At 28.1% G+C, this 15,649-nt stretch overlaps 1 protein-coding gene across 1 annotated transcript in view; it reads left to right on the top strand.

Annotated features, from left to right (window-relative positions):
- Positions 1-15,649, top strand: part of Elp3 (elongator complex protein 3) — a 43,486-nt gene that overhangs the window by 11,054 nt on the left and 16,783 nt on the right. Inside the window, exons 3-8 of the mRNA XM_067287865.1 lie at positions 647-737; positions 1,587-1,634; positions 7,304-7,374; positions 10,091-10,154; positions 13,987-14,055; positions 14,758-14,993. Of these exons, the coding sequence (XP_067143966.1) occupies positions 647-737; positions 1,587-1,634; positions 7,304-7,374; positions 10,091-10,154; positions 13,987-14,055; positions 14,758-14,993 (579 nt within the window). The remainder of the gene's footprint in view (positions 1-646; positions 738-1,586; positions 1,635-7,303; positions 7,375-10,090; positions 10,155-13,986; positions 14,056-14,757; positions 14,994-15,649) is intronic.

Here is a 15,649-nt window from a genome sequence, read left to right as displayed (position 1 = left end):
AAGCAAAATAGAATTATTATGTTAATCTTCATGTTACAGTTCATGTAGCAATTTCCAGGCCATGGATAATGTATTGTTGTCCCAAAAATTAATGCATCATTGCCCCAAGTTAACCTTGTAAATTTTCTGGAACTCTTAAGTGTTTTAAGCTGTAGCTATTCCTTGTTGGTCTTATGATTTTGGCTTTATCCCATAGTACACCAATATCAGATTCCATAGCATAGACAGACAGATGGTCTTTAAAAAGGCCAAAAATGTTTTTAATTAAACTGTTTTTGCTGCAAACAAAAATGTTTGGATTTTTGGTTATGTTCACATCTTTACTACACTAAATTTGGAACAACTTTATGAATAATATATGCATTTTAAATCAAGCAAGTCTTCTTTTTTATTTTAAAGTAAAACAATTTATGTCTACTAAAAATTATTTATATTGTGATTTATCAAAATATTGATATTGGAATTTACATTACAATTTATTTATAGTATGTAAATTATTACATGATTTAATTTTTAATTAGTTTAGAATTTAAATTATAACTATTACTTATAAAACTTATTTACAATTATTTTATAAACATGAAAATTTAAGTAAGTGATAAATAAATTAAAATTTTTATTTATCAGATTTAAATATATTTTTCAGCTTGAAAACTTCAATTGCTTCCAAATATGGATTGGAATCTCAGCCTCGTCTAGTTGATATTATTGCAGCTGTTCCCAATAATTATAAAAAGGTAAATATTGTTTTTTATTTTTAATTTAGAATTAAATCTAATTGAACATTGAGTAAATATTTAACAATTATATAGTTGAAGTCTAATGTAATCTATCTAGTTTTAATTAATTAATTTACAAGGTCACTGAAAATTAACTTGCATGAAAAATTTGCATGCAATTTCACATGTGCTGCATATATATATTTTGAATAAAGTATTTTATGCACAAGTAAAATTGAAATATAAATTTTATTAAGTCATGATGCACATGTCTGTTTATATTCAAATTTGTTTTTAATAACAGTAATAATAAAGATTATCATTGTGTAGATCATTGCCAAATATAATTTTTCCCTTGGATTACCAAAAGCAATAATGTTAGAGAAATTTTTCAAATACTATATGTACTATAAGTAAAGTATATAATGTAACTGAAGCAAAAAAAAAATTGTTTTTTTTTTTTTTTAATATTATGCTCAAGAAAATTAATTTCAATAGGCTATGAGTCTATTTTGAAGAAGAATGAGAAAAAAATGCTTAATTCTGGACACTGAATTAAATTTTATTCATAAATGTTTTCATTTTTTTATAAGAACATCATTGGCTATGAAAATTATCAAGTGCATTAGTATGAATACATTTGAAAGAGCAAACATCTTTATGTTTGAACTTTTTCAAATTTAAAAAGTATGAATTTAGAGATGGTCTCTATTCAAATGGATTTGTTTTAATGCACTTGATAATTTTCATGGCATACATTCTTTTTTATGTATGCATTAATTATATTAATCAGGTTAAAATCAGTTTCTTACTAAAAAATATTTTTATTAAAACATTTCATTAAATATCTTTATGTTATTTTTTCAGATACTTTTACCCAAATTACGAGCGAAGCCCGTTAGAACTGCAAGTGGAGTGAGTATAAATTGAAAAGCTAATTATTATTATTATATTTAAAGCAAATTTATTATTATTGATTATTATTTTTCAAGTATATACACTGAAGATGGAATTAAAATGATTTTTTAAAATATTAAATTGTATATTACAAAATCTTAACACCAAAGCCATTATTTTATATTTTAATATATAGTATAAAAAGTCATAAAATTTCTTAAAATGTAATTTATTTTTATAACAATAATATAAAGCAAATACAAATTAAAATTTCAATTTATAAAGGTTATAATAGATCTTTTTAGTGTGACATAAGATGCCTGATAGAGAGCTAGTGATTTCAAACAATGCAGCTTATCGATAGTAATATCATATTCTAATACAATAATACAATAATTTGAGACTATGAACCCAAGGAAATAAAGTCAAGTGTTTAATCAAAACTCAACTTTGGGTTCATAGTCTCAACAATCAACAAACATGGTTTCAAAGAAGGAATACAATAATTTCATTAAATTAAACAACACATATGTATTTATTTATTTTATTTGGATAAAAGTGAGCACACATATATATACACACTGCTGTGCTGGCCATTAAAATTGCTACGTCATGAAGGCAGTACACAACAAACATGAAATTTGCATGGAAGGTAGAACATGCTGCATACTCTTGTACCTCAAGTATACCTGTCAATTTAATCATATTTCCTCCCATTATACTGTATGTGTACAACAAACATTGTGCTGTTTGCTTTCATTCCTGGTGTAGCAATTTTAATGGCCAGCAGTGTGTATAACCATGGCAATATGGTTTTATTTATTTTCAATGGATAAAAACTGTGATGTAGACTTAAAATTGTATTTTTAAAAGAAGCCCTAAAACATATAATGAATGTCTAATCTCTGAAATTTTTAATAATATAATAATAGAAACAATCTACTTAATTTAACAAAATCTGTAGTTGTCACTTTATTAATTACAGTATAAGAGAGAAAATGGACTGACATTATTTCAATGGAATGAAATAAAGCAATGGCATTTAAATCTGAAAAACAAGAAAGAAAACCTAAGTATAGTAAGACCCCGCTTAACGCTGATTCAAATTATTGCGATATTTCATTGATTCGTATATAATACAATTATTCCCGAACACAAACCAATCAGCAAAAAGTGGCAGTTTGTCGTAGTGCTGTACTTTCTTTAAATCTATGTTTATTTGGTGCAATTTTAGAAAAAATATAACATCATAGATGCAGTAGGCAATATCAACTTCACTTGGCAAGAATTAACTGATAAATGAATGAACAGAATGTGGAAGAAGTTATGGTTGGAGGTGTCCAAGAATTCTCAATGAGAAAAGCCTATTGCTGTATCGTTAGGTTGACCAAGTTGTCAACTTAATCGATACAGTAGGACTAAGTGATATAGCAAGCAAGATATTAAGGAAAGAAAAAAAAGTGACAAACGAAACTACATGACTTTATTGCAAAAAGCAAGAATTTCAGAAGAGCCAGGTCCTTCATCACAAAAGATGTACAGTAATACCCCAAACTTATGCGATAGATGGGACCGAGTGATAACCGCGTAAGTCGGGGTGTAATTTCGCATATAAATACATACAAATTATTTTTAATTGGGGCCGGAGACTAAAGAAAACAATAATTTAGAAAAAACAATGTTTAATAAAATCTTAGATAATACATATGTATAACAAATTATATTATTAAAATCATAAACCAAAGATATTTTGATGTAGAAGGCTTCATAAAATCTAACAAATTCATCTGACGGCTCAAAGATTTTTTTTCTCCTGGAAAATTTCCTCATAGCATGCTAATAATTTTTTTATTTCTCGTTTTGTAGAAGAAATGCACTCTGGGTTAGAGCCTATATATTCTAAAATTTGTAACTCCTTTTCATTTTTGTATCAAAGTCTTTAATAATGTTAACTTTACATTAAGATAAAGTTTTTCTTTTCTTGTTTGATGTAGAAGAATCAGTTCTACTTTGTTTGGATGACATAGTAGAGTCTCTCAAGTCTTCCGTAGATGTAATAAACACAGAAATAATTAACACAAAATAAATTGTAGCTATGCGTCGACTCCGCACGACACGTCCAAACATGTAAGCTGAACAATAGTTTTGGGGGGCGTGAGTAATCAAGAGTTGCGTGGCGCTCAAACAAAAGACGAATCAATGAGATTTAAAAATCGCGTAAGTCGAGGTATTACTGTACTTTACATTTGTGTGTGCATACGTTTGTGTTATTTAACATATATTAAACAGAGGTCTGACCTCGTCGTCCCTCCTCGGTACCCACATTATTATGCAAATTAATATAAAAATAACTTTCTGTAAAATCTGTTTATTTTTGGTTGTGTGTTCCCCATTCCCTATTTACTCTGTGTTAAAATGGCCTCGTTTAATGCTGTTTCATTTAGCACTTTGTTGTCTAGGAACATATCCCCGCTTTAAATGGAGTCTTACTGTATATTATAAATTATTATATTAAAAATAATTCATAAAATAAGGAAATTTAGTATCATCGATGTTGTTGCATTTTTGCTATAATATAAAAGCATTAATATTCTATAAACAAATTAAATGAATTTTTGTGATCATAATTTTATCTACAAAAAGTCATGTTTTACAGATTAAAAAAAAAAGGGAGGGAAATATTTTTCTGCATTTAATAGTATCAGTGCAACAAAACTTATTCCTCAATTTTCAACTAATTTACCTAATTATATTAAAATACTGAAAGAGTGAAATAAATAAATGCTTGATCCTTACACCAGTATTATTTATTATAATTTAAAATTTCTTTATAAAATATTTCTAAATTACATTAATTAGTATTACTAGCACACTGTAGGTTTATTTCTCATACTTCCTCTATTTCATTTATCTTTCCAAATAATAAAAAGTTAATGCTCAGTCATTAATCAAAACCACACCTTCTTCACATACATCTTCCATCAATACTTTATTAGAAACAAAAATTTTCAGCCTAGTTTAGAAAGGAACAAAGGTGTTTATTAATCATTAATCAGCATTAAACATTAATCAATATTACAGCTAAGGAAAGTGTGAGATTGATTAATGTTAAGATAAGTTTCAGCTTTAATGACTCGTTGCTTAATACTTTTCAAAAGTATTAAGCAATGAGTCATTTTCAAATTCAAAATTAATTTTTAAAAGTCATTTTCAAATTAATTTTATGTCATCTTTGAAAAATTACTATAGTTTGAAATTTAAACACACTCCTCTCTGACAATATATGCTTTAAAATTGTTAAAATATAAATAATAAAGCAAAAGTAGCTTTAATGCTATTCTACCATATACATTGTTTGAAACCATCAGATTTTTTTGGTCCATATATCATATTGAAAATTAACACCGTATTAATTTTAAAATGCTTCTTATATATAATTAATTTAACATGTTTTTTTTTTTTCAAATCAAAGAGTCACTGCTCTTAACTTCATGCCACAATGAGAGCAGTCTCAATATATCGTCATCCAAAGATGAATAAATAGGAAATTTTCTTTGTTTTTGTCAGATTTACATTTTGTTTTCTTTTTAAAAACATTATTTATTTGTTTATTTATTTTAATATTAGATACACACTCTCATACTGCATTAAAATCCTTTTTATAATGTAAGTACTTTCATTGATTTGAATTGTCATCAATAGGATAGTGAACATCTTGAATTTGGAGCAGAATGTCATTGCATGCAGTATAACATTTTCAACATTTAAAAGTCACAACAGAATTTGAGGCTTGTGATTACAAGTACAAAAATTTGAAACAAAAGGTGCAACAGAACTCCCAAAACATTTTTGTTGCATTATGACATGGGACAACTAGGATAGCGTGCCATCTTAGTTAAAAAATTCAAAAAGTGTGATCCACAAGTTAGGAAGCTCAAGTGTGGATATATTTCACAGGCACAATGTGTAAGGAAGAAAGAAGGTTTTCCAAAATAAATAATGCTCTATAATTGGCACAATACCCAAGGAGGGTGGTTTCGGTTCACAAAGGATTGAAATTAGACTCTACAACTTTTTTGGTCAGCTCTGGAGCATCTACATTTTGTGATATCCTGCTGGTGCTCTGATAAACAACTCGCCAGCATTCTGGCTGTGGTGCTGATGTATCATGTATTTTTTCTTGTTGTTGGGTGCAAAAGGGGTAAGCATAAACCCTAGATTTCTCAAGATGGGAGTGTCTATCCTTATCATGCAGCTAAGCCTGCAAAAAGTTGACTGTGAGGAGAAAGGCAGAAGAAAGCCATGTTTTTTGAAGATGCAACAAATGCATATAGACGAGGAACAAAGGTATGGAATTGGTGACTACACCCAAGTCAACTGTTTTTCAGAATGTAGGATAGTGAAGGGAATAGCGAATTTTTAACCTGGTGAGAAAATAGTAAAATTTAGCAGATGAAAATCCTGCCTTGCTTATAACCACATAAACATTATGTAATTTGAGTTCAATGAGCTCATATGTTGATGGAAGTAAAAAGGTTCTAATGAGGGCAGAAATAGCCAAGTTGATATAACGTAAAGGCTTAAAAGGTGTTATCAGGATATTTAATGCCATTTCTCGTGTTATCCTGACAACTTTTCAGCCTTCATGTTACATCAACTTGGTTATATCTGCCCTCATTAGAAGAGCCTTTTTACTTTCATCTATTTGGATCATTTTTATAAATTTCTTTAAGTTTATTGATTAATTAAGTATTTTAAAATTTGTTTGTTTGTTACAAAAAATGTTCATTATGTAAGTTTTACTTATTTAATTTAATGTTAACATTAGGTGAATTACCTAATAAAGACATTTTGTTAAAAGACAGTTAATCTATATCCACTTTAAGTTAGTTGCTGTAGCACTAGTGCAGTGAGGCACTGAAGGCTGAAGTTAAGATGACTGTCATTGTAAATTATACACATGTTATGTACTTTAACTCAAATGAAAATGTATTTAAAACTGGTTATTGGAAAAATTATAAACATAATTTTCCACATAATTTTTTATTCTGACCAACATTTTCAGTTTTTTTAGTAATAGTGAATGCACACATTCTATTATTGTTGTTTACCGTATAGGTAATTACATTTTTACACAATATTGAATTTTCATGATTGGTTGCTTCCTATATTTTATAGTCTCAGTGACAATTCTTCATTGTTTCTGACTAAACATTCTTATTCATACAAAACAATGTAAACAAAGAGCCAAACAATAATGATGAGTAGCCGAGGTGTAGAAGTGTTTTCTACAAAAGTGGAAATTGCTTAAAGCATCCTCCAGCAGTTTTACTCGGAAATGTACCCGTTGTTTACAAAGACATTAGAAAATATTATATTGGATAGGTGGATATTACAATGTGGTGAGATGATTTGAATAGTTATATTTATAAAAAAAACATTATTATTACAATTTTATAAATTATTATAAATGTATAGATATGTTTAAATAATTTAAGTATATATAACATTAATTTGAACCATCTTCAGATGTTACACATTGAAATAACATTTAAAAATTTGAAAGCACTTGATTTTAATGCATAATGGCCAAAGAAAGTTTAAGATGCTTATTAAAATTTATTATATTGTTTACATAACATTGCATATAAAATTTGACTTTAAGATCATTTAATAATAATTTTTAGATTGCTGTAATTGCTGTTATGTGCAAACCTCATCGCTGTCCTCATATTAATATGACTGGTAATGTCTGTGTGTAAGTTCATTTTATTTTAATATTTTGTTTTTTTCTTTTATATTTGATTGGTATTTTAAATAGTTATTTCTGTTTGCTTATAATTGGATGTAACAAAAACATTAAAATATACATAACAAAATTTTTTCACAAATTTTTCAAACAATTTCACATAATTTAGAATTTTAAATATATAAATAAAATAATTAACAGTTAGTAAAGGCCAGTTTATAGTTTTTGTAAGAGGAAAAGAGAAGAAAAAGACACCTAACTGATTTAGCTTCCCTGCACTCCATATGTTACTTTTGACATACTTCCATTCACATTTGGTTTGTTGGAAAAGTGGAAGAAAGTTTTTCTTCATACCTCATAATTTTTTGTATTAATTTAGAAGGCAGAAAATGGAATGCTTATTGATTAACATACATTTTTGCATAGGTATTAAAATATTTGGAACTCTTCCTAATTTATTTTATTGATTTGTAATATTCCTCATTCTCTATAATCTTAAGCAAATACACCTACAACTGCCGTAAATGATTGTGCTAAATTTATTAAATAATAACCGTAATAACTGTCGATGATTATATCTTAGATTTATATATGCTGGAAATGGAGATCAGACCAAACGTCCGGGTAGCGTAACTGGCAACACATTCGCATGGTAAGTGGGAGTTGCGGGTTCAAGTCCCGCTTCAGGCCGATTCTTTTCTTCCAGTTTAATCTAAATTAATTAATTAAATATTATGATTATTAATTTTAATAAGCGATGGTGCCTAATGCCTAACTCTAGTGCCAAATTCATTTCTATTCTATAGTCATATATCCAAAATTTAGCTCAATCATTTATGGCAGTTGTAGGTGTATTTGCTTATGATATCAGGCTTCGTTTGATGTGTAAATTTGTCTATAATCCTAAATTCATTAAAATCATGTATTTTTCTTCTTTGTATTTTTTTTTTTTTTGTTTTTTTTTGTTTTTTTTTTTTTTTTTAAGAATTAAAATATAACTTTGAAGAGCATTTTAAAGTACAGTACATTGAAACCACTATATTTTAAATGAATTACTGCAAGCAAATATGCTTGCTTTTTTTTAAGTATGAATGTTAGTGAGAAGAAAACAACAGAAAAAAGAACAGTGCATTCACATATCTTTTCCCTTTTTGTGAAGTATGAATGCCTTAAATTGATGAAAAATTTTAGATGAAATTGAGTGAATAATTTCCAGATATAAAAATTACATAAGATTTTAATAAGCATTTAATCATAGATATCAATATTTATGTTACAATAAAGCTTATTTAATAATAAAAAAATATTATTACTATTTGCATTTAAGTCAGTGATGTGCAACCTTTTCTGGATATGAGCCACTCCTGCAACTCCATAACCATCAGTACACTAGATACTAAAGTAACATGTGCTAATGTTATGCATACTAGTAATATATAATTTATTCTCATCTTTTCACTGATCAAGTTTAGTGTGAATGCTCAAATATCAGCTTAATTAGGGTTGCATAATAGTAGGAAGCAGAAAACGGGAAAATGAAATTGTTATCAAAGTCCAAGAGCCATCATATATTGGGACCTTACAGGTTGCACTTGACTGATTTAAATGGTTTCTTTCAATATGTTTTTTTTTAACAGGAATTTATAAAGAACATTCAGCTTCAATTGATGTTATTTATTCAAAATATTTAAAAAATATAAAATAATTATAAAAGTGATAGTGATTTAATTTTTGTAGCTCAATTTTATGCACATCATTTACTTAATTTTAGGTTTTTAGGTTGTACTAATAGAATTAATTTTTTAACACTTGTGATGTGTGTTATAAAACTTTGTACATTCCTCTTTCATATACGTGGTACGATCCAAAAGTTCGAGGAATGCAGTAATCTATGACAACAAAAGCATGTATTTGAAGTTACAGCATATGAAATGGATTTTACCAAACTACCTCTACATGTCTTAATTTCACCCATGTCATGTGATTAAACCGCGAGCGCTGCTGTTTTTTTCCGGAGATAGTTACCTTTGTCCTGCGACGTGATCAAAGTGGAATTTCAAGAACAACCTCCAACATTTCGACTTCACCGTGACCTTTCACCGTAGAATCACCGTACACCTTTCTTAGCAATTTTAAAATCTCATAGGTGTTTTACCTAAACACTGACAAAATTTAATGTTGGAAGTTGTTCTTGAAACTCCACTTTGATTACGTCGCAGGACAAAGGTAACTATCTCCGGGAAAAAAACAGCAGCACTCGCGGTTTAATCACAAGACATAGGTGAAATTAACCTGAACACGTAAAGGTGGTTTGGTAGAATCCATTTCATACGCTGTAACTTCAAATACATGCTTTTGTTGTCATAGATTACTGCATTCTCCGAACTTTTGGATTGTACCACGTATATCAGTTATGGTTTATTATTTTATACAGCAAATAGGACAAATTATAAAAATTTAAAACTTCAATGTTCTTTTTGATACATCCTGTAACATCCTGTTAACTGTTATAATTATAATATTGTTGTGCAAATAAAGTACTACTTTTTAAAAAGGAAATGAAAAAATAAATACTCATCATTGTGATAATGGATATTATTTTAATTTATTTTTAAATACAACAATTTATACTCACTCATTTAGAATGTTTATATTACATTACTATTTATAATAATAAGTTACCTATTAAAAGTAATGAATTTATTTTTAAATGTATATTTATTAGATATTGTCCCGGCGGGCCTGATTCTGATTTTGAATATTCAACTCAGTCTTATACAGGATATGAGGTATTGTTAAAATATAATAATTATCAAATATTTATGAACCATGTCAGAATTATAAAACTTATAAAATTTTGATTATTTTTTGAAATCTTAATATTATTTAAAATTTGCTTGGATAAGTTTTTATTCAAGTTAAAGTTTATATATACTTGTCATTTTTTTTACTTATTAAAGTATAACCTCCGAATAACAGACACTGTCTGGACTGAGAAGTTTGTCTGCTTTTAGAGGTGTCTGCTATTCGGAGGTAAAGCCAGCAGTAATATTGTATTTTAACCTGGTCATTATAAAGTGAAGAATACAAAGGATTATGAAAACATCAAATTTGCATTGGTATACCAAAAAGTATATGTAGCATATATAATTAAAATATATATACAGTATATTATTTACCTTTTCAGATGTAAAAATCACATTTTAATTGAATTCTAAATAGCAAACAGACTGTATGGGATACTTTAAATGGAACATAAAAATTACGACAAAATGTAAATGTTGATTAATTATTAATTCATCAAAAATGACCTGAGCGGAAGTAACAAAAAAGAAAAATGAGACTATTATTGTTAGCATAAGGGTGGATGAAAGTTGGTTTAGGTGATGAGAGTTTGAATGTCGAGTTACAAAGGCAGTTTGCTAACCACTTCAATGGATAAGAAATGTATTTGTATTCTTTCATTTATAATGTCGTTTGTGAGTAATAAAAATCAATATAGTGATTTGTTCACTTTGTAGTTGTTGAGTAGATGTAATTTTTCGAACAATTTTGCTTTTTTTCCATAAATGATTTATTAAAAATTACTTTAGCCACCACAAAGCTGTTAAGATCATAAATTATGTCATAAATGTGAGAAAACTGAATATCTTCCTACTCTTTAAAGTGGTCAGCAAATTGCCTTCGTAACACAATCTTTGAACTTTCACCAAATAAACACTGCTGTTTTAACCTTAAAATTTTTTTTTTTTTCCATTACTACTGTATTACGGTTCTTGTTGAATGAATGACTTCAGGAAAGTTTATGGTTTCTTGATACCCATATGCTTAATTCCAACAATAAGACAGAAGTTTAATAACATTAATATGTACGATGATAAATGGTGATTGACAACTTAACCAGATTAGTCTTTCCTAACAGATAATGAATATTGTTTGGCTTTTTACAACTTGCCCTCCTCCTCTATTCCTATTTTAAGCCATTCAATGCCTACAGTCAAAATTATGAAAGAACATTTGAACTGATTATTTGTTTTAGTTTTAAAATATTTCATATGTAATTAATTCTTTCTTTCACACAGGATTTTGTGTTTTTGTAAGGTTGGTTATGGACGATGGCGTCTATTATTTAGAGTATCCGCTATTTAGAGGTTTATATTATAGATGGCCTATTTGAAGGGTCTGGGGATTGTTAAGTAGAGATGTCTGCTATTCAGAAATATCTGTTAATGGAGGTTTCACTGTATATTCAGTTTAGATTTAAGATATGGTTTATGAATTATTTTATGGATTTGAAAAAGCCAAAGATTTTTGTGAGATCCGAGGGAGGTAGAAGGAAGTCGTACCTCCCTTTCCAGTCACAGGTCGTTGACCTTTCACTTGTCAAGATGGCTAAGTTTACAAGTTGCGGTCCTGAGGGTCAGGACTGTTCTGTCAGGCGAGTGGAGAGGAGGTGAGATGGGGTCGACAATAAGGCAAAAGCGATATTTGAGTCAAAGAGGACACCATTTAACAATTAAAACAAGATTTATTTGAGTTAAAGAAAGGACAAAATACAACATAGACTAATATTCCTAATTTGCGTAAGGGTTTGAGAGAGAGCTTACAGGTCCAGTTCATACCTCATTGTAGATTTCCTTAGCGATTTGTCACATAGATATCCAAGAGGTGTTCCTAGGTATCCAAGAATTGCACACTTTTATAAAATCGCGACTGAGCGCGGTGACGCTGGAACTTAAGGTCCAGAACGGTGGCAACCTGCGATGGCGTTGGTCCAGCTGATCGTAAGAGACTCCCCAGACGGGGAAAGAAGCAGCTTTTATAGTTTTAGGCTGGAAAAATTGGTCATGTGATCGATGGTTAATTGTGATTCGGGTCATAGCTGTTCCCGGGACCAAAAATATATGACGAATTCGGACATTAACTATAAACTGAAGGTGCAAGATGATCTGTATACAGCGTGAGAACAATGGATAGTTGACAGTTATATGGCCAGGGACGCATATTTTCTCGGTTAGAACTTTTTTGTCTATCGAGGTTGATTACAAGAGGGAATAATTATTACAATTTTGAGTCTAATGGAATTCCAGATCTCACATTTTTATAAAGTTGAATTTTTTTAATTTGAAGGAATCCAAAAATTGAAAACTATTTAAAAGAAATTCAAATTATTCATTTTTTAAAATTAAATAACACTATCTGTATTCAGCAAAATTTATATTCAAATAACACTTCTAGAATTGCTTTATTGGAGCAAAATCACACACAATACTAATTCAGAAGACCTTTCAAACTATATCAGCAGACTGCCAGTGGATAAGGCCAGTTCATAAAGAAAACATTCCTCAGTATATATTCTAATGGTTTATTCTAATTCATATTTTATTTATTTATTTTTAAATTTTTTTTTTTGGTACAATTTGGTTGTCATGGTCTTATCATGACATAATTAACAAAACTCAAAAATTCTTGGAAATTAATATTTAGTGCATTTTTCACTAAGAGAAATATTTTGTTGTGTTACATGAAGTTTTTAACAACATCATATTTTCTCTTTATTTTCTTTTCTCCTCTAATCATTTCAACTTCTTAAACTAAATTTAAAGTTGTATGTGTTCCACACTTAGACATCATAGAAGTACAGCTAAACAACTTTACCTTCTAGATACAAATGTTATTAAACTATAAAATATGTTTCTTCCATGTGCCTGGCATTTAAAGAACTAATAATTTCATGGAATCATCAAGTATGTGCATTCTACAAATCTAATGACTAAATATTACTTTCTTTGAGTTTCATTTCAAATTATGAGACACTAGTTTTGAGTTATCCAAATTGATAATAAAAATTATGAATTTATCCAGTAATTCAAATCAATCAAATTTGAATTAGATTCAACTGTATTATTTTACTAATATTTAAACATAAAAATATTCTCTATAGTTGGAACTTTTTAAAGTGATATTACACCTTTTGCACATTTCCAGCAATTCAGTATAAACCAGAAGCAAACATTTTCAGCCTCTTTCAGGACCCAGCATCAGGCTTTTAAGAAAGTGTTTTTAGCCAAACTTTTTGGAACACTTTTGAAAGGAAAATAAAAACGTTCTGGAACAACTTTCTATTTAAACTAATTAATCATCTGATTTTTCAATTACATCATTAACGCCCAAACACTTAATTGATTTTACATTTCACTATAAATTATGGCAGAAAATTATAAATTACATCTCCTACATACTAAATATGTACTGTGTGCTGTAATTTATAATTTTCTGCGATAATTTATAATGAGATGTAAAATCAGTTAAGTGTTTGGGCGTTAATGACGTAATTGAAAAATCAGACGATTAATTAGTTTAAATAGAAAATTGTTCCAGAACGTTTTTATTTTCCTTTCAAAAGTGTTCCAAAAAGTTTGGCTAAAAACACTTTCTTAAAAGCCTGATGCTGGGTCCTGAAAGAGGCTGAAAATGTTTGCTTCTGGTTTATACTGAATTGCTGGAAACATGCAAAAGGTCAGTGCAATCTCTTTACTAATATTTAAAATCTGATATATTTGTATAAATCCATTGTAAAAAAATTTGATTTTTAATGTTTTTTTTTTTTTTCATTTGTAGCCAACTTCAATGCGAGCTATTCGAGCAAGGTATAACCCTTATTTGCAGACCAGACATAGGCTGGAGCAGGTATTTATATAATTCAAATTATTAATCAATTATTATTATCATTATTATTAAGTTTTGGCATTGTTTAAAACCAATGACTTTGTGATAAACTAAATTAAAAATAGTGTTCTTTCTAAAAAATTAATTTTTATTTTATAAGATAACTACAAAACTTGATATTTTGTTTTCTCTGTATTTATGGAGTGATAGTCCATGTCAGAGGAAAACTAAAATCTTTATTTCTGAACTAACCCTATAATAAAATCTGCAAATAAAAATATTCAAGAACATCATACATATATACAGTATGTTTCAGTATAGAATGTATATTAATAATTCTGTGTATGATAAACTAATGGTGTTACTTCTTATATATTGCTTATGACAATATTACAAAGTATATTCAACATTGCAAAGTTCATTTTCTTCCAGATGATTCTAAATTATTTAATAAATTATTTAATTATAAAGTTAGTCAAGAGATGGCACCTAACATCTAACTCTAGCAGCAAATTACTTAGCAGAGCAAATCATTAAATTAGCAGAGTTATAGCCCAATTATTTAATGTGATTGTTTGGTTATAGACAATATTACTATTAAAATCAAGAAAAATATTTCATGTTTTAATTTCTGATATAATTTAGACTTAATATAATGATAAAATACATATGATCATCATGATTGATTTTCTAATTATTAATTTATTTTTTCCAATACATCAGCTAAAACAGCTTGGTCACGATGTTGATAAAGTTGAATTTATAGTTATGGGTGGAACATTTATGTGCCTACCAGAAGATTACAGAGACTTTTTCATACGAAATCTTCATGACGCTCTTTCTGGCTTTACTAGTTCTTCCGTATCTGAAGCAATAATCTACAGTGAACAGTCAAAAATTAAATGTATTGGTATTACAATTGAAACTAGACCAGATTATTGTCTGAAACGCCACTTAAGGTAAATATATACATATGAATTATATCTGTTTTTCCTTTCTTGCAAGTTTTAATTCTATTTTAATATACTCAAAAGAAAATCATTTTATTTAATATTCAAAATATTATTGATAAATTTTAAGTTTATTATATATACATAAGATATTTTGTCTTTGTTTTAAATAAGATGATGATGAAACATTCAACAATGAAATACATTCAGTGCATTGATTTAATATAATTATACTTAAAACTTTATAAATACCTTTTAAAACTTGTAAAGAATCTAATTAATTTTTTCTTATTTAATTACAGAATGAATCATAATAAGCATTTGTAGTAGAGAAATATTAATCTAATTATGAATTTTAAGATTATTATTTTTTATTAAACAAGGTAATATTTTGTTACAAAAGTTTAATATTTCAAAATACTATTGTTTTTTCTAACCTAAGACATATTTTTTACCCCGTTCCATTTGTCTGAAATAGAGATGCCTTATAATCAATAGTGTCTTTCTTATATTTGTACTCCTAATAAACAGTCAGTAGCTGTTATGAGTAGACTGCAAATGTGTTTGCACTAATATATATTTTTGGTTCTACTGCTCACTGATCGTATCAGTTCAAACGAGCTTTGGTAGTAATAAACATTTAATATAAACTCCTTTTTTAGTGT

Source organism: Centruroides vittatus, unplaced genomic scaffold (genome assembly GCF_030686945.1).
Source record: "Centruroides vittatus isolate TY-2023 unplaced genomic scaffold, ASM3068694v2 scaffold_752, whole genome shotgun sequence".
Classification (NCBI taxonomy): Eukaryota; Metazoa; Arthropoda; class Arachnida; order Scorpiones; family Buthidae; genus Centruroides; species Centruroides vittatus.
Note: the sequence above shows the minus strand (reverse complement) of the source record. Positions and strands in the feature narration are given on the sequence as shown.